Source organism: Carassius carassius, chromosome 35 (genome assembly GCF_963082965.1).
Source record: "Carassius carassius chromosome 35, fCarCar2.1, whole genome shotgun sequence".
Taxonomy (NCBI): domain Eukaryota; kingdom Metazoa; phylum Chordata; class Actinopteri; order Cypriniformes; family Cyprinidae; genus Carassius; species Carassius carassius.
The window spans coordinates 17,548,061-17,573,588 of NC_081789.1; the positions used below are offsets into that span (position 1 = coordinate 17,548,061).

At 36.0% G+C, this 25,528-nt stretch overlaps 4 protein-coding genes and 1 pseudogene across 6 annotated transcripts; 3 read left to right on the plus strand and 2 right to left on the minus strand.

Moving 5' to 3' along the window:
* The first annotated feature begins 12 nt into the window (after nt 1-12).
* Nucleotides 13-1,913, plus strand: sat1b (spermidine/spermine N1-acetyltransferase 1b). Of its 2 annotated transcripts, XM_059524706.1 has the most exons (6): nt 17-288; nt 605-656; nt 732-815; nt 1,018-1,119; nt 1,197-1,237; nt 1,459-1,913. In XM_059524706.1, exons 1-6 carry the CDS (start codon nt 223-225, stop codon nt 1,627-1,629), a joined length of 516 nt encoding a protein of 171 aa, XP_059380689.1. In that variant the 5' UTR covers nt 17-222; the 3' UTR covers nt 1,630-1,913. The 2 variants fall into 2 exon arrangements, with proteins under 2 accessions (XP_059380690.1, XP_059380689.1); XM_059524707.1 differs by lacking the exon at nt 1,018-1,119 and having other exon boundaries at nt 13-288.
* A 184-nt stretch (nt 1,914-2,097) lies between these two features.
* Nucleotides 2,098-10,120, minus strand: apoob (apolipoprotein O, b). 2 transcript variants are annotated; one of them, XM_059524704.1, is made up of 9 exons: nt 10,034-10,120; nt 4,731-4,835; nt 4,510-4,629; nt 4,254-4,286; nt 4,081-4,135; nt 3,657-3,752; nt 3,459-3,550; nt 2,916-3,005; nt 2,098-2,349 (listed from the first exon to the last, which is right to left on the minus strand). In XM_059524704.1, exons 2-9 carry the CDS (start codon nt 4,821-4,823, stop codon nt 2,308-2,310), a joined length of 621 nt encoding a protein of 206 aa, XP_059380687.1. In that variant the 5' UTR covers nt 4,824-4,835; nt 10,034-10,120; the 3' UTR covers nt 2,098-2,307. The 2 variants fall into 2 exon arrangements, with proteins under 2 accessions (XP_059380687.1, XP_059380686.1); XM_059524703.1 differs by lacking the exon at nt 10,034-10,120 and adding an exon at nt 5,394-5,501.
* Nucleotides 6,164-6,911, minus strand: LOC132115633 (arylamine N-acetyltransferase, pineal gland isozyme NAT-3-like; annotated as a pseudogene).
* ropn1l (rhophilin associated tail protein 1-like) lies at nt 9,044-14,624 on the plus strand. Its single transcript, XM_059524047.1, is given in 7 exon segments — nt 9,044-9,142; nt 9,220-9,348; nt 9,350-9,382; nt 9,993-10,087; nt 10,089-10,160; nt 13,527-14,223; nt 14,336-14,624. Coding segments are annotated over 6 exon segments (489 nt in total). The 3' UTR covers nt 13,588-14,223; nt 14,336-14,624.
* Nucleotides 14,625-16,271: 1,647 nt separating this feature from the next.
* ankrd33ba (ankyrin repeat domain 33ba) lies at nt 16,272-25,062 on the plus strand. The gene is made up of 4 exons (XM_059524699.1): nt 16,272-17,221; nt 21,785-21,914; nt 22,134-22,274; nt 23,440-25,062. Exons 1-4 carry the CDS (start codon nt 16,811-16,813, stop codon nt 24,285-24,287), a joined length of 1,530 nt encoding a protein of 509 aa, XP_059380682.1. The 5' UTR covers nt 16,272-16,810; the 3' UTR covers nt 24,288-25,062.
* The last annotated feature ends 466 nt before the right edge of the window (nt 25,063-25,528 follow it).

Consider the following 25,528-nt stretch of genomic DNA (forward strand, 5'->3'; position numbering starts at 1 on the left):
CCTCCCCCACCGGCACATATATGCCCTAGTTGACAAACAAAGGACATTTACTAAAGCCAGGTGAACACAGCCGGGTCAGCTGCTGCATGCGAGTCCCATCCAGGAGAAACCCAAACTTGACAGCGGAGGGTAATACTCTGGGAAGCGAATGAAGAAACACCTTTTGCTTCACTTCACATATAGAGGACTAGTGAGAAAAGGGAAAAAGAGTAAAAGAAGAAAATGGCCAATTTTAATTTGCGTAAAGCGGAACCCCGAGACGTGCCTGACATATTGCGACTCATAAAGGTAGATTTCACACTGGTTTAATTGCATGTTAAGTACATTACATTTTGGATAGCAAAATATGCGGTCGAAACTTTTTTAAAAAGTTTATAAATATGCATTAAAATGCATTTATTGGTGAACTGCTCCATGTTCTTATATTAAAAGTTAATGTCATACCTATTATGATCTTTATATTAATGTTAAATTGTTTTATGGTATTGATGGAGTATATAAATATGACCCTGCATGAAAACAAGCCCTAGGCCCATCGTCTACAGAACTTGGCGTTCTAACAAGTTCAAGTTCAAACCGCATCTTTTCTTTCCACCTTCTACAGGAACTCGCCAAGTATGAAGATATGGAAGACCAAGTTAAACTAACTGAGAAAGGTGAGATCACATTATTCATCAAATGTTAAGTTTGCTCAGTAGTTGGCTAGGAGTGACTAAAAATGCTGTATTTAGATCTGCTCGAAGACGGATTTGGAAACCACCCGTTTTACCACTGTGTGGTCGCAGACGTACCAGCCGAGCATCAGAAAGTCGAGGGTAAATGTCAAGACAAAGATTATCTTTAGTGAACTTCAACCTGTTGAATAGCGCAATAGACTGTTTATAGGTAGACCAATAGAAACAACATGTGATGTTAAACGTTTTATCATAAGTTTTTATTATTATTTACTTTTAATATTCTTACTTTCATGCACAAGCATGTAATGCAATTGTGTAAGACACCAGTGTTCACTTACAGGTTATTCTGTGATTGGATTTGCCATGTACTACTTCACCTATGACCCTTGGATTGGCAAATTGCTTTACCTTGAAGATTTTTATGTAATGAATGAGTACAGAGGTAAGGGTGTGTTATTAAGGTGTCTTTTATGAAACTAGGTGCATCCTAAATTCCATTGACCATTACATGCTTCACAGGTTTTGGAATTGGGTCGGAAATCTTGAAAACCCTCAGTGATGTAAGTCATCCTGTTTACATTTGTTGCAAATACAGTTTGCATCACTAAAGACAAAAATGGATACAAAACCATGTTACTGCTGACGCAAAATGAAAATTATAATCAAGTAGTTTCAAACTCAAAATAGACCACAGAAATGGAAGTCTTTTACGTCATTGTTAAATGATTTTATCCATTACACGTCGAAACGCAACCATAGACTGTTCTGCTTCCACCTGCAGACAGCGGTGAAGAATCGGTGCAGCAGCATGCATTTCATCGTGGCTGAGTCCAACAAGGCATCCATCGACTTTTACAAGCGACGTGGGGCTTCCGACCTCTCGCTGCAGGAGGGCTGGCGACTTTTCAGGATCGATAAGGAGAATCTCCTGAAATTGTCTGCCGAAGAGTGAGCTGGCCCGATGTTCCAGTGTTCAAAGAGGAACTAGGGATGGCTCACAGCCATTTCTCAGTTTAAGTAATACTTTAATGCTTACACAAAATACTTTTAAATACTCTGTGGGTATCCATCATATTAATATAGAGCAATTTACTCTGAGATGAAGTTACAGTAGTGCTTGTATTCATTCTTATATTTGAATCATATTCTGAAATTTGTATGTTAGATTAGCTTATCAATAGTCTTTTATTTGTATCCAATTTAATGCATTAAAAGTCTAAACAAAGAAAAGAAAAAGTGATGTTGTATAATTATTTTTTTGCGTAAGTTAACACCTTCAAGCTTTCCTCCTAGTCAAAGTGGTAAAAGGTTAAAAAAGCAGACTCTTATCAATGTGGTTTGTGAAATCATAAGTTTGTGAAGATTATAAAAACTTAATGCAAGTTTGAAATTGTGCAGTGTCAAGTCAGGTGTGTAGCTCTTTTTTTTTTCTGGGTTGGTCCAAATGGCTACTGCTGCATTTATGTACAAAAGTAAATTATATAGTGCACAGAAAACACAGTCAAATATGCATTCCAGTAAACATAACCAACAATAATATAGCAAATACCTCTAAACTGATCAGTACATTGATAAGAGAACAGAATCCAGGTGCAAAGCAGGAACTCCTCGTAAAACTTACTCCTTTGTCTCAACTTGATATCTGGCTGTCTGTTTTCTGTGTCTTTTCAACCTGAAAAGAAAAAGGTAGAAGGTTACAGAGAAGCAAGGGTGTTTATTCTACAAATTCTAGAATGATCTTAATGTTAAATATATGCAACATCAAAATCATCGCACAATCTTGACTGTGAACTACTTGCATTATTAAGCACAACACAACTGTTTTTAACGTTGATCTTAAGAAATTTTCCTTGAACAGCAAATCGACATATACTGATTTCTGAAGGAAAATGTGCCACTGAAGACTGGAGCTATGGCTGGTGAAAATTCAGATTTTCCATCACATGAAGAAATAATTTCTTTGAATACATAAAAATCTAAAAGTTATTTTAAATTATTTCACAATATTACCATTTTACTGAATTTTCAATGAGATGAACGCAGCTTTGATGTGCATAAGATTATTTCAAAAACATTGAAAAAAATCGTACCGATCACAAATTTTGAACGGTACTTTATGTTTTTGTTTCATTTAAGACATTCGGATGAATCTGCTCATGACATTAGCACAGTATGAACTCTGTCTTAGAAGAGGAAAAATACTAGTACAACACTGCCAAGTATCGTATTTCTCCTCACTTTGTGCTTGGATGATGTTTTCCCTCTCAACAGTTCCTCCAAAACAACTCGCCCTTCTGAACCCCAGGAAAATATGTAGTGTTTTGTGGTCTGTTGAAAATAAAACAGTAAATTCATATTTTCCATCATCAGTGGACTAATGTCTGATATTTGAATTTTGTAAAATCTGTGACAGTAAAACATGCTCATTAGGCTTCATATAATTTTCAGTGCTTTTCCTGTGAGGCAGGGAGTAGTGTATTATTCACTTTATTTAACTGAGTTTATCCATGGAAAAATTCTCAAAATATCCCTCCTCTTTGTAGTTTAGCATTTATGGACAGCCAGACAGGAAAAAAAGAGGAAGGAACACTGACTATCTGAACATACAATTCACAGATTGCATTTCCTCCAGACAAGCGCTGTTAATATCCCAGGAGGACACAAGTACAGTAGTTGACATTACATTATTCAAAACTTCAGTTACTGCTGTCTGTACTGGACGGCCTGCTGAGAAACAACAACAGACGCTGTCCATCTAAACAGAGACAACTGTAAACTTGCCCTGGCAACAGAGGCCGCATGCTGTGGGTAGAACATGGAAGTGCTCAGAACCATCAGCCCAGTGGGGAACATCAGCCTTTTGATTCTGCTGCCTGTCAACAGAGAGAACAAGAAACGGTTCTTAAATAAGACAAATCTTAAGAGGTCAAAGAAATTATGATCAAAATTGAATCAATAATAATGGAGTAAGAATCCTACCTTTTGCTAAATAAAGTCCAAGAATTCCAGAGAATCCTATAACACCCACACTGGGGAAGAACTCAGATGGAGGGTCGTTCAAAAACGCATACATGTCTGAAAAAAAAGAAAAGAAATGCAATGCAAAAGTAGATTATGAAAAAAAGAAGAAATTTCTAAGTAAATAAATGAATACAATAATTTATGAAACAGATTAAAACGATCATAAAAATCAATAATATGAATCTGATTAATATAAACAAATTTAAACAAAAGTAATAATGACTACAAACACTTATAAACTTAATGAAATTATTATTTAATATTTATTCCTGACATTATAAATTGGGTCTTTATACATTATTATTAGAAGTCTTTCTCATGAGTGTGATCATATTTGGGGGTCTGTGGAATCAAATATCGAGATATGTGTTTGTGTCCATACCTTTTACAATACTTTGAGTGGTATTCACACCAGGCTCAACGGTTTTGTAGTAAGACTATGATTGAAAGAGAGAAACATTAAGGTATGGGAGATATTACACAGATTAATTCTGTATCACAGTCATAAATTATGAGCATAATTGTGAAGTTGCTAAAATGAAAACCGTAACTTGCCTGTACTTTCTCCATGGCAAACTGTGTCTTATCCTGCAGAGGGACAAGAATCATAAATAAATCATGAAAAATATAAACCAAAAATTATGTTCATGTATAATGTATAAAATTTGGAGAAGATATGCATGTATTACGTACATCCTCTTATGTGTCTGTGTTAAGTACACTGTATTAACTAAACTCTGCATCTCTAAAACTCAAGCTTTCTTATTGAATCACTTCACTATGCACTGTCAGTATAGTGTCAGTAGCAGACCTGGCACCATGAAACATAAGGCTCCACTGTCTTCCTCAGAGATGATACAGCCTGCTCAACATGACCGACCTCGGGCTCCTCGTACCTCAGCTGGGACTCAGGAGTGTCATACAGAGAAAGCTGAAAAATACAGGGGTGTTGTAAAACATCATGTCAACATCATGTCAGTGACCTCCTCATTCTACCCCACACCATCCCAAAACACAGTGCACAGGAAGTACCTCATCCGTCATCAGGGTGGTGGTATTTTCTTTGGCTTTGCTTGCTGCAAAAACAGTGGAAGACATCAGGCCAAGGGCCCCGGGCCCTGCCATGGGCAGCACCACCTCAAAAAGACAGGGCAGAGAAAACAAACATAACACAAGACATAATAAATAACCTTAGAAACAAAGCAAATTATGTATTCACATATTACGTACAAGTACTGAAAAACTTAAATTAACAATCAATATTACCAGGAAGCAAAAAACAAAGCATATGAGTTGTAAGTAACTAGAAAATCTGTTTCACATGATTCAGGATGAGGCACACTCTCAGAAGATGATTTTCTAGAATTCCGGACATAATATAACGTTAATACAAGGAATATATTATAGAATCATGCGACAAAATAAAAACTATTTAACGTTAAGACATTTATAAATTTAGTTTAAATGTAAAAATACAAAATCACTATAAGGTCAATAAGCTCCAGTTAGCTTAGCTACATCAGTGCTGCCCCTCTGCGCTGAGAGGAAACGTTAGCGCATCCTCAAAATAAACGCTTTACTGAACCAAATCTAAGCTTTCATTTTATGCATAATTATCTAATTTAGTTACACATACAAATACAACCGTACTCGCAAAGTTCGAATTCCTGTAATGAGATAAAATATATACTTTACCTTTGCTATTTTCCCAAGATATGACATTTTTTTCTCTGCTACGGCAACTCTGTGAGGACAAACTTCTCCGCGACGTGTAAATAGTTCGAAACGTTTTTGTAAATAATAAATTATAAATAAACAATGTTACATTCTTTTAGTTGTTGTTCTAAACATTATTACCTGTCCGTAGGCTATTAAAATCAGATGTTAATTTTTATATATCTTTATAACAATGTAATAGTTTTAGTTTTACGATCACAACATTATTCATATGAATAGCTAATGTTGTGATTCTAAAGCTAAAACTATTAAACATCGTTTTCGGTCATTTAAATAAAGCTGATCTGAAACATTATAGATGAAAAACGTACAAGATAAAAAATGTTGCTTTGACAGCTAACTATAGGCTATAAATGTAGGCCAAGTATTAAAATTCCTTTAATTTTCACTGTTACCAAAACTAAAGCTGAAATAAAAAATTAAGGCAAAATATAAAAATGTAAATGACAAAAGAACATTAAATTACTAAAACTAACAAAATAGTATAAAATAAAAATAAAAGCACATTCTAAATATAAGGCTAATAAATACTCATCAACAAAATTTTATTTAAAAATGTTACTAATTTATTAGAAGAATTTATTAGAGAATACATTTTGTCTGGTGGTTAAAGATAAATGTACTTAAAATCAGTTTTACTAATTGGGAAAGGCACTTCAAAGAACAACTTTTATAACATCTGAATCTTCTACATAGATCAATAAATGGTTACAGATCAACAGACCATCTTAAAAAGAAAAAAGAGACCCAGCAAATAACCCCTTAATAAGTAAATGGTGGTGGTACAATCTCATCATCTTTTTAGAGTGAGTGGAGAATGAACACGAGTTCTTCATCTGAAAGATCTCTTGTGGGTTTTGTAGCTTGTCGTCCATCCACTGAGGACAAACAGTTATAATCAGCCTGTGACCCATGATTATGATTCTTTCAGTTGGAAGTAAGAGTGAACAGAGAGACTTGCAGAAGAAAATCAAGCTAGAGAACTCTGATGGTAATCACACATGGCTCTGAAATCATTCACGTGGCGCCAGGGTAAATTTGCACAGTTTGGTCCAACATTCTTCTCCAAGCCCTGATAGTCTGGTCTCAGATTTCACTTCCATGAAAATGAAGTTTCCCTGAGATCTGAGCCGATACACTCCATGGCTCTGAACTTGTGGACTGTCTGTCTCAAGAGAGAGAGGCAGCTGGAATTCGAATACGAACCCTACAACACAGAGCCATCTGTGTCCATCCCGCTTCACCATCATGAAGTGGTCGAACGGAGGCCTGTAAGCACCGGTGAACCAATTCCTTACATGAGTGGAGAGAATTGTCACATCAAAGCCATGAGAAAAGCCCATTATTCTCGAAGCAGAGTCCTCCACAGTGCAGGATGATTTTTTTTTTATATAAAAGTGGCAAATCAAGCCTGACCCTTTCTCCAATGTGTATAGTGAGATTCTCAAAGGTAATGGTCATTAAATGGTTCAGATGTATGTATCACAATGTCTCGAATATTGGAGGACTTTGTCCCACACAGACGATACATGCCAAATACTTCGAATGTCTATTGTTTTCCAAGACTGCAGGTATGTAGTTAAGCGAAGAAAATTAACCCACAGTTGAACACATCTACCCAGAGCAAACAGCATTTTTTTCACTTTGCATAGGCTGTAAACATGTACTTTCTCAGAAGTCCAAGTCTTTGACAGGGTTGTGGGTAAAAGATGGCATGAGGACTCAATGCAGGAAAATAACAGCTTTATTAATGGAAATAAACAAAAACTATCCTGTAGAGGGAGAACAGACTGGCCAACACAACACAGGAACACATAACAACAAAGTTGCACAGTACTGCCAACACAAGGAGAATAAATAGAGACCAAATGAGAAGGGTAATGAGGGAAACACAGGTGGGGTAAATTAACCAATAATCAGGTAACGAGATGGGTGGGTTCAAGACAATTGACATGAGAGCTCATGGCACACAGGAAACAAAGACAAAAGCCATGTGCTTGAACAAAACAAGACAGCAACACACAGCAAATGAGAATACTCATAAACCGCGTGTTAACACAAGACATCACAACAAGAAAGCATGCAGCCAATGAAAAACACAAGCTGCGTGCTACACAGCACAAGACACAATATGACATGACAGCATGAAGCCCAAAACATGAGCCGCTTGCAACACCACAAAACAACAGTCATGCACACATTACTGTTTGTTTTGTATGTACTGTAATCTTTGTTGTTTATTATTGCAATAAAAACAAACAACAACAGTAAAGCATGCAGCCTAACACAAACTTGTGCTACACAAAACAACACATTACACGTGGACAGAAGAGAATAAAGATTGAGCAAACTCAAGACCGAATGCTCCCACAACAAGACAGAACATGGAGCATGAGTGTCTGAACCCTGACACGAAACCGAAGCAGGTGTTCTCACAAATAATGCTACCGCACTCACCAACAGGACATGATGAGAGTGTCACAAAATCATAAATAACTCTAGACTGAAGTGACAGAAACCTGACAGTCTTGTGCTCATGAATGTTCATACGAGCATCATGAAATTTTCTCATCAACCCTTGCTCAACTGTTTGCTATGTTTCTAGACGATGTTGCAAATATACTAAACGAAAAACGTTGATTTTAATCAAATTTAGACGTGAATGGAAGTGCTGTTTATGCATTTTTTTTAAATTATATTTTAGTCTATGGTGTTTATACATTGCCAGATATCACAAGAGAAAGCATAGCAACTCAGCTAAAACAAAACTACGAAAATAAGTGATTGTTTATGAAAATATTAAATAATTAAACATTAATTAATCGGGGATAGACTTTTGAAAATAATATTTTTATACAGCTACATCTTGCGAAGAAAAAGCATCAGATTAGCCCATCATTGCATAAGGAGCCAAGCACTTGCAAACCCAAATACCGTATATATATATATATATATATATATATATATATATATATATATATATATATATATATATATATATATATTTATATATATATATATATATATATATATATATATATATATATATATATATATATATATATATATATATAAATATATATATATAAAATCCGGACCGTGCACTTTGGTTTAAAAAAAAAAAACAACAACAACAACAACAACAACGAACAAGCGACTTAAAAGCATGACCACACGTGCTTTAGTTAACGCCCTATTTGCTGGCATTGGCCAATCAGATCTTGGATCTCTTTGGTTTCTTGGTGATGCTTACAAACAACCGTTGCTATGAAAAACACAGAGAAGAAAGTCACTGCTGTCTTATAAGATGACAAAATAATATACCTACTTTACTATATAAACTATATATATATATATATAAACGTACACTATACGTTTATAGGCTAATAAGCCATTTATGAAGAAGGAATTATTACAACGAATTATTAGAAGGAACAATTACAAGCATTTAAAATAATCATAAAAGGGTAGGTTCTTTTGTCTGTTTTAATTACATTTTATTTAGTAAAGTCATCATCTGCACAGCCAGATGATGTTCTGCAATGGGCAACTAAATAAGTTTAGCTTTTTTAAACAAGTATACTATGATAATGCATCGGATTATCAGAATGCACCTACCAGTCAAAGAGAAGCTGGAAATGCCAGTAGCAACTCAGAAAACAGACACAGGACTTACACCAGGCCTTCTAAAGAGCCTTCATCAACAGGTGTGATCCACTGCATTTCTTTGGTATGTTTTATACACAATACAACAGATATATTTATGAATATTGATAAAGTTTAGTTTGCACCTAAAGAAATCATTACAAAAGGAGAGCTTCTTCAGAAGTGGAAAGGCCTGTGCTTGCCTATGGAACAGCTCGACACAATCCTTACTCTTAGCATCTTCAGTGAAAATCTCAATTGGATGCAGTTTTTTTGCTTTATGATGCAGCACTTTGGTTGGGGTGAGTGGCTAGAAATATGTAACTGTATACGTAATGATACATTAAAGAAACGGTTAATCCAAACTTTGGAAATTTAGTCATCCAAGATGTAGAAGAGTTTGTTTCTTCACTGAATGAAATCTAGAGAATGAATGAATGAAATCCGCTACAGTGAATGGGTGCCGTCAGAATGAGAGTTCAAATAGCTGATAAAAGCATTACAATAATCCACAAGTAATCTTCGGGATCAATTGCTGACTAAGTAATGTAATTCTAAATTGACCCAAATCTGTTCTAACAAAAAAATCTAACCCATCAACATCTTGGAAGGCCTGAGGGTGAGTACATTTTCAGATTTTCAGTAGAAAATCATTTTTGGGAGAACTTTTTTTTTTTTCATGATATCATATGCTACTGGCTTTATTTGAGATGTTGTAAATGTAATTCTACTAACGGGCTCTAGAGGGCAGTGTTGGATTCTTAAATGGTTTCAGATTTTTAAGGAGTTGGACATGAACTAAAGATTTACAAAAAACGATACAGACAGTGATGTTCAGTTCATTCAAAGTTTGCTAAACAATGTCAAAAAAGTGTATGTTTTGAAATGATGTCTACTGTACTGTTCCCACAGACCATCACAAGTGCTTTGAAACATGCTTGTGAAATACTCACAGAGGACCCTGAGGGTGGTGCAGCCCAGATTCCTTTCGACACATTTCAGTCTCTGCACATACTTGACCCATCTGGATGGAGAAATTCCTAAAGAACAGATCAACAGCTTCTTGCATAGTTTAGAGCAGTAAGGATGAGTAAACACACACACACACACACACACACACACACACACACACACACACACACACACACACACACACACACACACACACACACACACACACACACACACACGTTTATTTCTGTGAATTGTGGGGACTTTTCATATTATCTATTACATTTATACTGACCAAACAATATTTTCTGTCCTCTACCCCTTACAGAAAACCTGTTTGCACACTTTCAGATAAACATCATTTACTATTTGTAATCATTTTTAAGGGCTGGTCCCCACAATGTAGCATAATCAAGTACACACATACACAAATGCATTCAGTTAAAATACTATTATTTTAATACTATTACTTCAATGGTTAATGGAAAACAAGAAGCAAAAACAAAAGCAAAAAGGTATGATCAAAGGTGCCCATGAAAATATGTCATTCTGACAATAGGTAGTTTAAGAGAAAATGCCAATAAGAGGCTTTAGTGAATGAATTAGACACATTTTTGAGGGTGACAGTTTCTTTTCTGTTTTACGTTTGTTGCCAAAGAGGTCTTTTAAGAGGACAAGTGATAAGGAATACAATTAATTGCTTTGACATTTGTTGCTTGAGGCACCTTCAGGTCATTTTTGTTAGAATTTACTCCTGTGAAATTACACAGCCTTCTGTTGTTTCTTTCTTACAACTGAAAAAACCTGTTTCTATTATCAAAACTATGATTGAAATGATTGAAAGGGTACATAATACATACGTCTTAAAACATCACATAATGAAATAAGATTATGTAGTTTTCCAATTGCCTAATACAAGACAAAAATCTACAACTGCAGAAACAATACCTGAAATTATCATTGCATTTGTAAGAATTTTTGTCCTGTGGGTGGTTTTATTACATTTTACCCTTACCAGCATACCAACAGCAAGTGTCTTTATCAGTTGCATAAAAAACGAAAAAGATTTCATCCCATGTTTAAGACATTTTTAACTCAATTCAAAAGCCCGACACTCTATTTTACTATTAAGACTTATTAACAAAGAATGTATGAACAAACGTTGCATGAATCATATTATCATGACCAGCAATTAATCTTCATAATTATACTGTTCAAAAGCCTACAGTATTGTTATATATTTGGCTGTTCCAGATTATTCAAATGGTATTGCTGCTGTATGACTTCATGACATGTTATAAATCAACCTCTTTGTAACTGTTAACATTTTTTAGTACAAATATTCTTTTAGTCTATTTAATTGCCATTCAGACAGTACATCAGAAGGTGCTTTGTACCAGTTCTGCTTGGAAGGATAGTTAACGTTTCTTCATAGGTTGTCAGCACTTTTAAAGGCTGAAATGAAAAAGACCAATTGAGACTTTTGTAATTTATTAAAATTATGAACTAAAAATGGACAAAATGGACATTTACCTCAGTTTAGGTCCCCACCATGACATGAGTCCCCATGGTTCTGTGTGTATTCAGGTTTAAGTCCCCACCAGGATATATAAACTTGTCACACACACACACACACACACACACACACACACACACACACACACACACACACACACACACACACACACACAAAAGTCTGTTTTTTTGTCCAAACTATGAGAGTCAACAGATGCTTTAATGGGATAGTAGAAAATTAAAGATGTTTATCTGCTTACCCCCATGCAGGGCATCCATGATGTAAGTGTAGCAAATTAGCTCAAAGTGAGATGAACATTATTAATCATATTCATATTCAGGAATCACTTGTAGCATTATAGCATTAATAGTACAATAAAATGATTTGCTCGTCCACATGATGGACAGTGTTGATCATCTATTGACCCTAACTAAAATAATTTCTCTGGCCAAAAAAAAATTATCTTACTACTAAATCACTGCTCCCAGAGCATGTAACAAAACCGGAACGTTAAAGTGACCTTGTCCTGTGAGCAGCAAACACAGACAACCAAGTGTGAATACATATGGATGTTTATTAAACTACACTACAGGGGAACATTTAACACCCATATAACTTTAGACTTTTGGGCCAGATTCTGTAATTTATATGCAGATGTAAAAAGGCTAAAAGGAATTTCTAAGACATAAAGCACAAACAATCGTACATGATCCTAAGCAGATGCTACATTGGTGACTTTGTTTCTTCAGTAGAACACGAACAGAGATTTTTTTTTTTCACAAACCGTTGCAGTCTTTCAGTCTTATAATGGACGTGAATGGGAATAAGTGCATTACTGCCATCTATCTCTCAAGTGAACCATTGACACTCCCAATTTTAGTTTGAAGACAGTGTCAATGGTCCACTTGAGATATAGATGGTGGTGATGCATTTATAAGTCTGCGCTCCAACATTAACCAAGATGAAGAAGAAGAGGCCTCAGGCTGCTTGAGAACTTGCTCAGGAGGACGCGCTTGGGAGAGTTTGAACAGTTTGCACATTGCGTGAATCAGAGGTAAAAAATTATATAAATACTTAAGCCGTGATTCCCACCTCCATTATAAGTCTGACAGACTGCAATGGTTTGTGTTAAAAATCTCTGTTTGTGTTCTACTGAAGAAACAAAGTCACCTCTTGGATGCCCTGGGGGTAAGCAGATAAACATAAAATTTTAATTTTTGGGTGAACTATCCCTTTAATTGTATTGATATAAACATTTTTCAAAATATCATCTTTTGTGTTCCACAGAACAAAGAAAGCCATACAGGTTTGTAATGACGTGAGTAACTGATGATGGAATTTTCATTTTTGGTTGCACTGTGCAAGTTAAGTCTAAAAAAACCAATGTCTATGTAACGACAGGAAAACAGATAAGTCTTTTTTCTGCTGCTTTGCATGTGTGTACCAGCCACTGATACCGCTAAACCAACCCAACCTCACCACAGGGTGCCCTTTTTAACTCACAACTAACATAGAAGCAAAGTAAATGTTTGCTTCTGTGTACATGAAGAAGCTCAGATATTCAGTGTGATAAAACAATAAGAAACTAAACTCCAATTCAGATGAATTCTTGTAAGTTGATTCTTGTCACATTTACTGTTCTTGATTAAAATGTCATACACACTTTAATGTCAATTAGTGCTCCTAGAAACAGGATCTCTTGACACAAAAGCAGTCCATTCCTGTGAATACACAATGTTTGGGAAGCATGTTAGTGAGTCAATATTACAGACACGGAAGCAAGAATAATGTAATGTCCCCAGCATGTGTTTTAGACAAACAATGACAAGCCTAAAGCAAATTAAAGCAAAAGATAATTGAAAAGAGGATGTCAATAAACAATTAATAAGCAATCTCCTGCCATGATAAAAAAAACAAAAAAACATTGCAAATGAAATTTGTAGACGTTTAATTGGAAACTTTGTTTTTCCTGCTCTCAGAGAATGCCAAGGAGGAATGGTGCAACCTTCAAATTTTACAAGCCTCCACAGTGCTGAGTAAAATCCAGTACAAATAGTCCTCAGGTGGTGATATCTCAACATGCTTCAAAACTATTGATCCTTGTTACTTGTTATTGTGTTTGCCCTCTTCATACTTATATTGTGATATGATTTGATTATTTAACCCAATAAACCCAATAAATCCTTGAATCTCAAATCTAGGCTGCCTGGAATAATGTTGTGAAAGTGAAAGACCAAACAAGGCTTATGGAATATTAGGTGCTTATGTGAGCCTAATGAACTTTCAGTTCTGATTGCGATTACAGAAGTTCCATTGATACTATAGGTTGGGGTTTTTCAAAATCATATTACCTCACTTACCATCGTGGTTTTCTGTTTGAAAGAAATCGTATTCTGTATGTACTTCTAACACTCACACATATTATTTTTATATTGGAAACGATGACATGAACCAGATCACATTTTTGTCCTTGCATTGTACCACACATTTGTCTTGTGTTTCAGAGAAGCAGTGGCAATGCAACAGGCAACAGTAGTTTGATTAATTGCCTTTTTGTGGATGGAAAGAGGTTGTGTACCAATTTGGAACCAAAAGGAGTAACCTTCACAGACCTGTTAATGAAGGCTATTCTCAACATTTTGTCTGAAATGAACTGATTACCCATCAGTCAGCAAGGTCATTTTAAATTAACAGCCCTTTCTGAATGTTCACGTCTTTATGAAAAAATATTTTCAGCAAGCATAATCTAAAACTGTTTTATTAGAATCTGATTTGTTGTTTGATACAGACCGGGACAGGTAATATCAAAGCTTGCCAGTCAAGGATCTATTCAGGTGCTTTTGGATGATTTAAAGAAGACACCAGATGAACTTTATTCAGCATGAAGTTCTCTCTTCTTGATCGGCTCGTGAGGATTTATTAACCTAAGCAGGCCAGAGTGCTGAGCTAATGTAATTGTCTAAGCCAAAGTAGCCAAGGAGCAGCATGGCATCTATCATTTCTAATAAAGATGAAAGTCGTTTCCCTTTTCGATCTCTCACTTACAATTCACTCCTAATGAGGCCGATTCTCACAAACCTGCAGCAGTATGCATTTCAAATTCAAGTGAGTATAGTCATTTTTGGAGGATTTAAAAGCAGAAATAATTAATAATAATTATATCATTTATAAAAGCACATACAATCTTCAGTTCTATTTGCTGCAAAGCCCTTTTTTACAACCATTTTGGGGGTATATGATTTATGGTGTTGTTGTACAAAGTTGTAAAGTTGATTTAACCTTATACAGAAAATATTAGCAAGTGATTTCCCTGCTGGTATATTGTTCATATCTTGTGGCTATAATAATGAAACAGTATTTTGTTTATGCACTGGCCTCATTCACCTCCATTGTAAGTGCCTCACTGTAACCCAGATATATTTATTTATTTCTTTTTAAAAAGAGGGAAAAGTGAAAATTCTTTTTTTCTTTTTTGTGATAATCAGTATTATGTTAAAAATGCTGTCAATTCTAAAAGCGATTCATATTCTAAATATTAGGCTTATTATTGCAGGGCTATAGTGTAGTACAGTAGCTTTGCAGAGAGTATGCAGGATACAATAGAGAGTGAAGTTCTGCAGAAACACCATTGTGTCACTCTCATGCAAAATGATAGTCAGGATCTGGCAGTTTGATAATGACTCACTTTGGCAGCACAGGCTACTTGTTTTTAAAAACAACAGTACTTCCTCTATAAAAGATGTGTAACGGTCGAATGCAAGCATACAAAGCTGTGTTGACTGCTGCGCTGTACGTATGTTTGACTGATAAGATCACAGCTGCAAGTGAAGTGGATGGAGCCCAAGCTACCAGCTGTTCGGGGCTAAACGACTCACTAATTAGACACAGCAATTATGGCACTTATCTTAGAACTCCAAGGAAATGGAAGTGTTAGGATTGTGGAAAAAGCTTGAGCTTGTAATAGAGCACACACATTAGCTGTGATGTGTGACTTGGAGGCGTTTGTGTGTATGGTGTAACTTCCCTAAATTAGGTGCCAATCTGAATTTGAAAGTGCTGTACTTGCTTTCAGAATTGAAAGGTGAATGACATCATTTGAAAGCTGAGATGATAGAAACCATCCAAGGTTTTGTTATATGTGTAGTCTAAAAAAAAAGACCCACAAGTGTCGGAAAGTTAGTTAATTACTCTGGTACTGTCACACAGGGACATCCCCTAACACAGCCACAGTCACTGAGCTGAGAAAAAACCCACGAGGATTGCAAACAAAACGTTGTACTTTCCAGAAATAACAAGCTTCAGTTACTTTGTGTTCAGTTGTCCATATGATCCAAAGAATTTATTCAATAAATTAATTTTTAGACAATATTTATATATTTAATATTCACTTAATATATATCTTATAAAAGGCAATGTTTTTTATTTCGCTCACTCTTTTAAATTTTATAATAAGTGACCATTTTGACCTACACAGGTATCAATATAATAAAATAAATTCACTTTTCACGAGAGAAAAGTGTTTAATGTAATTTTAAATATTAGTAAGCCTATAGTGTATTTTTATTACTGTAGTTTAGGGGAGAAGACCCACTGTCATTGACCCATATGCAAAAATAAGGGAGGGAGGAAGAAAAAGTAGTGTGCGTGTGTGTGTGTGTGTGTGAGAGAGAGAGAGAGAGAGAGAGAGAGAGAGAGAGAGAGAGAGAGAGAGAGAGAGAGAGAGAGAGAGAGCATCTAATCGGATTATGGAGGCAGAGTTTTGAAGCGAACTCGTCTATTTCTGTTCTTTTGCGGGGAATGTCCAGCGCTTCCACCCTCAGTGCTGTTTGTTTGGAAAATCACAAAATCTGAAAAGTTTCTCAGGAAACAAATTGCGACATTCAGAAGACTGTTTCACATTACATGGAACTGCAAATACTTATTTTCTGCAAATTTCCACATGCGCTTCTGACCGTCGCCGAGTGCTGCCGAGGAACACTGACAGTGGCGTTACAGAGACATAAATTATTCAAATGAGCTGATAAAACTACGGTAAGTTTTTGTTACATGGACACCCACTGCACTTGCTTTTTATATGAGAGTGGAAAATGAAGTCGCGGATACTTAAAAGAAGATTTGAACATCAGTTTGGAGATTAATCGCTTTTTAAAATAGCATTTTTGCTTGTTTGGTATTTATGATTTTAACGAAGCTAAATGCAGCCGAAGGAGACCAGGAGGTGTTTGATCCGCATGACTTGAGGATTTTATCTTATTGTGGTTAAATGGTTCTGATAACGGACAGCAGGGATGGCGGAGGATCATCTCCAGGAAAAGCTAAACCACTTAAACATGCTAAAAGCGCCCAGATCTGCCCCACTATCGTGGAGGAATCACCTGATCGCTCTGGCGATAACGATTATGATGAATATCTCTGCTCGGTCGAGTTGGACGAGGACTTCGAGGAGTTGGATGACTTCTCGGACCTGCCGGATACCAGGAGCATCGCCTCAGATGACTCGTTTTATCCACCGGGCGATGACTTCGCTGACTCGGAGAGAACCCCTTCCCCGGAGAGTCCCGCTCCGCTGTCCTTCTTTCAGGCGTGTGGCAACAACAACGCGCTCATAGTGAAACTCATGATTAGACAAGGAGTCACGGAGGAGGATGTACAGGAGACGGACAAAAACAATAGAGTAAGTATATCAGAAATTGAAGTAGATCACAAATTAAATGCATAATTAAATTTGGTCACACTTTACATTAGGCCTACATAAAGGAGAAGTGTGTGACAATGTAACGAATCGTTTTATGAGTCGGATCTTTTCATTTAAACAATTGAATAAAACGGGTCTTACTCTGAACGATTCGTTTACGAATTAAATGGAATCAGGAGTGTGCGAGGCGGTCAGAGATAGATCTTCTCGAGTTTGTACGACTCGCAATCCAGGAAAAAGGGATAGTTCAACCAAAAACAAAAAAATTGCTGGTAATTTGCTCAATTTCAGGATTGCTTAAGTAGAACAGTAATGTAGATTTTTAGCTGAAACCATTGTCCTTGGTGATTTATAAAATGTAAGTCAATGGCTACACCGGCATCTTATTCATTTGTCAATACCTACCCCTACCCTAAACCTACCCGTCCATGGTTACTACCCTTACCCCAAACTTACCATTAAAACAATGCAAACATATTTTTATAAGCACAATCTGTTAAGTAGCTTGTTTCGTCGGTACCCTGGTACTTTGATAGTTGAAAAAAAAAAAAAAGAGCAAATCAGGCAACACAAAATTAATACCCGTGGCTACTGATGCTATATTGAGGTCTTCTGAAGCGAATCGACTGGTATGTGCAAGAAACTGAACGTTATTTATAACCTTATTAGCCTGTAATCCAAAGCCTTAGGTAAATGTCTGATTCTTTTCCGGGAACTGGTTCTTTTGGACTTCATTTCAATGAAGTGTCGTGTCCAAAAGTGAGCTTTGATTGAGTAACTTGTAGACCTGTGTTGCTGAGGCTGCAAACTGTTTCTTTTTCTTTCTTTTTTTTAGTGACATGACGTGACATTCAGCCAAGTATGGTGACCCATACTCAGAATTCGTGCTCTGAATTTAACCCATCCAAAGTGCACACACACACACACAGCTGTGAACACACACCCAGAGTAGTGGGCAGTCATTTATTCTGCAGCGCCCGTGGAGCAGTTGGGGGTTCGATGCCTTGCTCAAGGGCACCTGAGTCATGTTATTGCCGGCCCGAGATTCAAACCCACAACCCTAGGGTTAGGAGTCAAACTCTCTAACCAATAAGCCACGACTTCCCGGTTTCATAAGGTTTAGTTTGATTTGGTGAACTGATTAATCCAGTTCACTAAAAATAACTGTTTTGAAAATAAAATGTTTTGCTCATGAACTGGACATCACTCTGGACCGTTTGACTGAGGCTAGGAACTACAGGTAATAATCCAATAAATAATATATTGTCTGATAGACCTCAATATCGCCAGGAGTCACTTTTTTTTTTATTTGCATGATATGCTTTTTTGAGTCTCAAAGTGACGGTAGCCATTGAGTTTCACTTTATGAATCACCAAGCATCAGGTTACAGCTAAAAAACTTCTTTATTATTCTACTGAAGAAAAAAAAGTCACATTTTATATGGCCTAAGGATGCAAATTTTAATTCTTGGGTTTACTGCTTACTTAACCGAGAACCGTCTAGCTTGAACATGTCCAAATCAACTTGTAATTAGTTGATGAGTAAGCTAGTAGTTAAAGCATTTGGAGTCAAATGAGAAGAAATGTTACAAATAAATCGTAGGCCTACTGGAAATGATATTAATTGTGTTATAGACTTTCGTAAAGAACAAGACGTGGTTTCATGGTTGTTAAGGATGGGAGCTTAATTAATTATGAACAAGATATGAAGAAAACCCAACACTTCTTGTCTTATTGTGGTGTGAATGTGGTAGAGTTATAACGTTTCACTAACAAAATATCTTCAAATGTCAGAAAGTCAGTTAGACAATCAATTTTACATTAACATCAAACACGTGAAGTTTGAGGGTTGATTCTGGCAGTCTGCTGTGACCTCTAAGGCATGTGTTGTGGGATAATTACATAATAGAAAAGCTAAATGCAAAACACATTGTGCAAAGTGTGCACGAGTAATGCACAGATAATTTGCAGGCCTTGAGGGTTTAATAATGGAGTTGCACAGTCACAAGAACAAACCTCTTGCCTTTTCTCTTTCTAGCCCAAACCTGGTCAATCCTCACAAAAATGAGTCCCCAAATGACATCACCTCCCAGAGCTTGAGGCCTCGACAGTCCAGAATGTGTCACATTACAACTTAAAAGCCTAGATTCAAGAGAATGTGTTTAAAAATATAAAATCAATACACTCTATAAAGAGAAGCTGATATGATGGCATGGCTATCCATTGCTGGTAGCCTAACAGACAGAGCTGTAGTGGGATGAGACAAGAGCTTCACTTCACACAGGCTCATCTCCTATCTCTTCTACAGGACAGTTCAGAGCAACAGGCACAGGACTTCCCCACTAATAGTTCCAGCATGTAATGTGTAATGCTTTAAATAAGGTCATTAGTCAGTGAGCATTACATCACTTCCTGGGTCAAATGACTTGACAAATAAATACAGTAACAGTAAAAAACAAAATATTGTGACATGTTATTACAATTTTAAATAAATGCCTATTTTAAAATGTAATTTATTCCAGCCATTACTCTTTCAGAAACCATTCTAATATTCTGATTTGGTGCTAAAACACTGCTTATTATAATCTGTGTTAAAAACATGAATATTTTGTGGAAACTGTGATACACCATTTTTAGAGTCTGAGGTAAGAAAGTTTTTTTTCTTAAAGAAATTAATACTTCAGCAAGGATACAGTTGATCAAAAGTGAGAGTAAAGCAATTTATATAATGTTACAAAATATTGCAATTTCAAATAAATGCTGTTCATTAAACATTCTATTCGTCAAAGCATCACAAAAATGTAATAATCATGTAGCAAATAATATTTTGTCAACATAGATAATAATTACAGTAATAATAAGAACCATTATTATTAACTGAACCAAAATAATTATTTGGGAACCAAATCAGAATATTAGAATAATGTCTTCAGGATCATGTGACACTGAAGACTGACTGCAAAACAACAACAAAAAAAAAAAACACATTTGCCATCAAAGAAATACATATATTTTCAAATATAAAAATGATTTTAAATTGTAATAATATTTCAGAATTTTACTGTTTTCACTGTGTTTTGTTGTTATACTTAAGCAAATTCACATAAAGGCAAATAGTTAAAACTGATTAATGTTCTTATTTACAGCATTACATCACTGAAAAGCTCCAAACACAGAAGCAGAGTGATACCACAGTAAAACATCCCACATAACAAATTTGTGGAAAAGGATTTATCACTGTATAAGATGTATTGTCTTTAATGTCATAATACTCAATGACATTATATTACTAGTCTTAAATTACAAAGCATCAGGTAAAGATCTTAGTGCTGTTGGTTTAAAGGCCTCTTGAGTGAACTGTTAATATCATAACAGGATGCATAACATCTGCATTTTCAAGCTCATCTGTATTATGCATTATGTATACATACACACTCATGACCCTTAACATCCTGTTAACCATGGAATTACTATTGCTATAGGAGTTCAGTATACGTGTTCTTGCAAATCTGTATTCTTGCTTTTGTTGGTATCATGAATCTGGGCTAAACTACAACACCGGGCCTAGCAGGGAAGTCAATTCCGCCAGCTTAACTGACAACTCTCTGGCAGATTCAAGGCATTTCATTTACACACTGCTGTGCAGATAGGGCTTTCCAGCTGATGAATGCGTCAGGATCACTTTGAGCCTGGCGTTGATGTAATATCAAGTCATTGATGGAACATCTGTGGATGGATGTTACCCACTGACCTGTTTTCTGGGACTCCAGTACTTCACAGCCAGACTGACAGGATATTATCAAATCCAGGTCAGCTTGCTCCTGTCACACTTTTTTGAGGCCAGCTTGTTTCAGGGTTTGTTTCACCAGTTTGTCATATATTAGTGTTCACCCTAAAACTGTCTTAAAACTTCTAGTGATACACAATAAGTAATCTAATGTTCAAAGTAAACATAATACTACTTTATTTTTTTTCATTAGTGCGTAATATCGTACAGCGTTAAGGTAAAATTTTGCATTTCACATCCACAAATATGATATGCAAAGTAATCAGTTCTGTTCTTATATGCTGTATTTTGTCTTTATTGTCAAAGCTGAACTGGAGGACAAATCCTGTAACTCCTCTTTCATTCAAAGGCTCACAAGGCTAATCCTTTCTATTTTAAGAATCAACTAGGCCACAGATTACCCCAACACGTCTTCATTTGTATTTAAACCGAGCTAAATATGTTTGATATAAAGATGCAGACTAACAGAAACGAAAACATATGAATTGTGAATCGATTTGCTTTCTACTCAAATTTTCACATAGCTCAGTTTTATCGCATGTAATATTTTACATGTAATATTGTATTATAGCTGTATAGTTTACAGCTTACAGTACCATATATATTTCCAAATTAAAATGGAGATTGAATGGCGAAATCTGTATCAATACCCAGCCATTTTCCTCAGATTTACCAACTGCTAGTTCCACTAAATGTTCCTGGCCAGGGTGGAAACTTCTTGACAGTAATGCCTTGTGTGTGTGTTGACTTTGCAGACTGGACTAATAGTGGCATGCTACCAAGGGTTCGTGGATGTGGTGGTTGCTCTCTCCCAGTGTCCTCACCTGGATGTGAACTGGCAGGACAATGAAGGCAATACAGCCCTCACCACCGCTTCTCAGGCGGGTAAGAGCGATCAAACAGCCTCAATCCAAATCACTACCTGCACATATTTACATTTAGATTACTATAAAGTCGAAGTAACCAGTGTCTCAACATTCCAAGTAAATGGATGAGTGTGAAAACTTCCGAATACTACTAGAAACGAACCGTTGAGGGCCCCAGAAATGTTGTTACATATTCAACTGCTGACTGCATTTCCATAATTCTCCTCAACAATTGCAGGTCACATCACAATCACTAACTACCTTCTCAACTACTTTCCCGGGCTTGACATCGAGAAGAGGAACTGCCATGGTTTCACCGCTCTGATGAAAGCTGCTATACAGGGTCGAGTGGAATGTGTCAGAGCCCTGATGCTGGCAGGTACTCCAGCCTCAGATCACTGTGCGATAGACTGACAGACGTGCCAAGAAACACTACAAAATAAAGCAGCTGTTATATGATTAGCTACAAGACAAGGATAAAATGCAAACATAATCATACCATAGATTTACTAACTGAGTTTAAAGGGAACGTTAACCCCCCAAAAAGTTGTCTTTATTTATTTACTCTTATACCATTCTGAATCCCTATGCTGTTATTTTTGTCTGAAGAAAAAATTTAGCTCTTGCTATACATTTGGACTTAATACAAATATATTAAAAATTTATTTTATTTTAATTTTTGGCTCTTGTTACTGTGTCTTTTGAATATTTTATTCTTTAATTTTTGCTATACTTTATTTTTTACTAAATAGATTTTATATTCTGACCTGTGAAGCTGCATTTTAAGAATGATGTGTGCCATACGAGCAATACTTATAAAAATATTTATTATTAATAATATTTTTTTGACATTCTATTTATTTCTAAAGTTTTATATTCTGACCTGTGAAGCTAAGTTTTATATATAAAATGTGCCAATCAAATAATGTGTTTTTTAATATAAAAAATAGTTTATTATTATAAATACATTTTTTTTCTTTCTAAAATGCTAAAATAAAGCAGCAAAAAAGTAATGTGTCTCAGCTTCATTCTAAAACATGAAGCTCCATGGTATGTATAACATTTTTCATACAAATAATATTTATATTTTATTACATATTAATATTTATTCAAAATATATGATCATTATTATTTATCCATTGAAAATCTGTGAATAACGAATTAAATACCATATAAATTAAAAAGACATATAGTGCAAGAAAGTAGTGAATAAGTCATATTTACCACTTTTTTTTTTGGTGTGTTTATTGTATGGAATAATGATTCTTCCAAAGTTAATTATTTTGTTATTGTCAACTTAATTATAGTCAATAATAGGGATTATTAAACAGAATAATAAACAGAAACTACATTTTACTGCTAACGTTCCCATTATTTTGAATGTTTCCACATGACTCAACAGTGGTCAGGTGGCACAAGTCAGGGCAGATTTCTAGTTAGTTATGAGTTCTAGGAGGATGCGAGCACCTTTCACAAGTTCAATTAATTATGGCAAGAACTCATTCTAACTCCAATCACACAATCACATTTGCTTTCTTGATCAGGAGCTGACATCGATGCCAGAGACAATGGGCGGAAGTTCACTGCGCGAGAGTGGGCCATCTTTACAAGCCGCTATGACACTGTGTCCGCTATGACGCGGCTGATGCAGCAGCCGTGCGCGGATCAGTTCTGCGACATCTATCGGTCTGAGTGGCCCCTTCTGCCTGCACTGGTGGCCAAAGCTCAGGCGCCGAAAGGCTGCATTCAGAAAATTTCAGAGACACTACGTGACTTCTTTGACATCAGTAACGTCAGCGAGGCTTCGGAAGACGGGGTCCTGGATCACATGGTGCGCATGACAACATCCCTGGGGAGCCCGTTTATCGCAACGGCATGTCGAACGGTGTGTCCCGGCAGCCCGCCCTGTGTGGGAAAACGCCGGTACTCTGTTCAGGAGATACTAAAAAAACAACGCATCGAGCAGCTGAAAAGTATGGGACCCGAGCGCCTCGAGAACTACAAACGTCTCTTCCAGAACTCCCGCGTCCAGCTGGTGGCCAAATCGAAAGATCGTCGTGCGAGCCTGCAACCTCAGGCCCAATCAGACGGCTCCTCCTCTTCCCCACCGGGCATCCGCAGGGCCAGTCTGCTCCCCTTACACCTGCTGAGGAGGAGCAGCGTTAGGCCAGGGATGGTGGTGCCCAAGCTGAGGATTACCAAGGCACCTACGTCAACCTACGTGCCGGAGAAAGTGAGACGGAAAAGCAGCTGTATAGAAGAGCAGTTCCTCCAGATCCCGAAGTGGAGATACAAAGAACTGAAAGAAGAGCGAAAGAAAGCAGAGGAGGCGGAAAGGAAAAGACTGGAGGCCATAACGAAGAGACGACTCACTACAGGCAAAAGGAAATAAGTGTGTGCAAACACACTGCTCAGCGTTCTAAACTTGAAATGCAATTTTGATGATGGATTCAAATTTCTTTGTCCATTTATTGTTCTCATTTTTATAAACTTAATTGCTTCTCAACTCTTTTAACCTCTTTAAAATAGGGTAAAGTGAAGGATTTACTGTAGGACAGCTCCTTTAATCCCATTTCATGTGTTTGGAGATCCAGGAAAACAGCTCCAGATCAGCTTATGTGGGTACACTACTAAAACCAGATGCTACTTTATGTTTACATTCTTAAAATAGGGTTCTTTGGGTTTTAGAGTATCCAAAAACTAGCATTGTCTCAGATTTAATAGTAGCATTGTGAATGTATTTAACAGACATACTTTGTCTTTACCTCATTTGTAAACTAACATTGTAGCTATTGATGGTATTTCAACCGCAGATCTGTCTGAATTTGCACACCTTTCAGGGACAAATACTACAGACAATCACCAGCAAGTAATGCAAGACAGAAAAAGAGGTAGTGATATCATGGATTTGTTCTGTACATGTTTTTTAATAATTATTTGTACTACTAAAGCACTCTAAGTTCATTACTCTTTTACCAAATGGTATTTGCAACTATATGGGGAGAGTGGGGTAAGATGTGTCTTGCACAGTACATTATTGGAATTTATTTATCAAGGGCCCAACATACACTGCTGCCTGTGATGGAGAGGTGCATTTAAAAAAAAGCTAAACATTTCTTTGCATGTCAAAGTAAATAATTATATATGAAAGCAAACACAAATGTATACAGGTTTAAAATATCTACTGTTCAAAGTTTAGGATGAATGAGACTTTTTTTGAAGAAATGAATAATTTTACGTAGTAAGGACACATTCAATCAATCAAAAGTGACTGAAGAATTTTATAATTTTACAAAAGATTTCTATTTACAATAAATTATGTTCTTTTTAACTTTTTATTAATATATATATATATATATATATAAATATATATATATATTCTAAATTATAATTATATTTCATAGTATTACCTTTCTGATTAAATAAATTGCAGCATTGTTGAGCATAATTATCATTCATCAAATAATTCTGAAAACATTTTGTATCAAGGTTTCAACATTGATAATAAATTATTATTATATATATATGTATATTATATATATACTACAATTTTCATAGTCATGAAAATAAAGAAAACTCTTTGAATGAGAAGGTGTGTCCAAACTTTTGGTCTGTACTATATATATTTATATA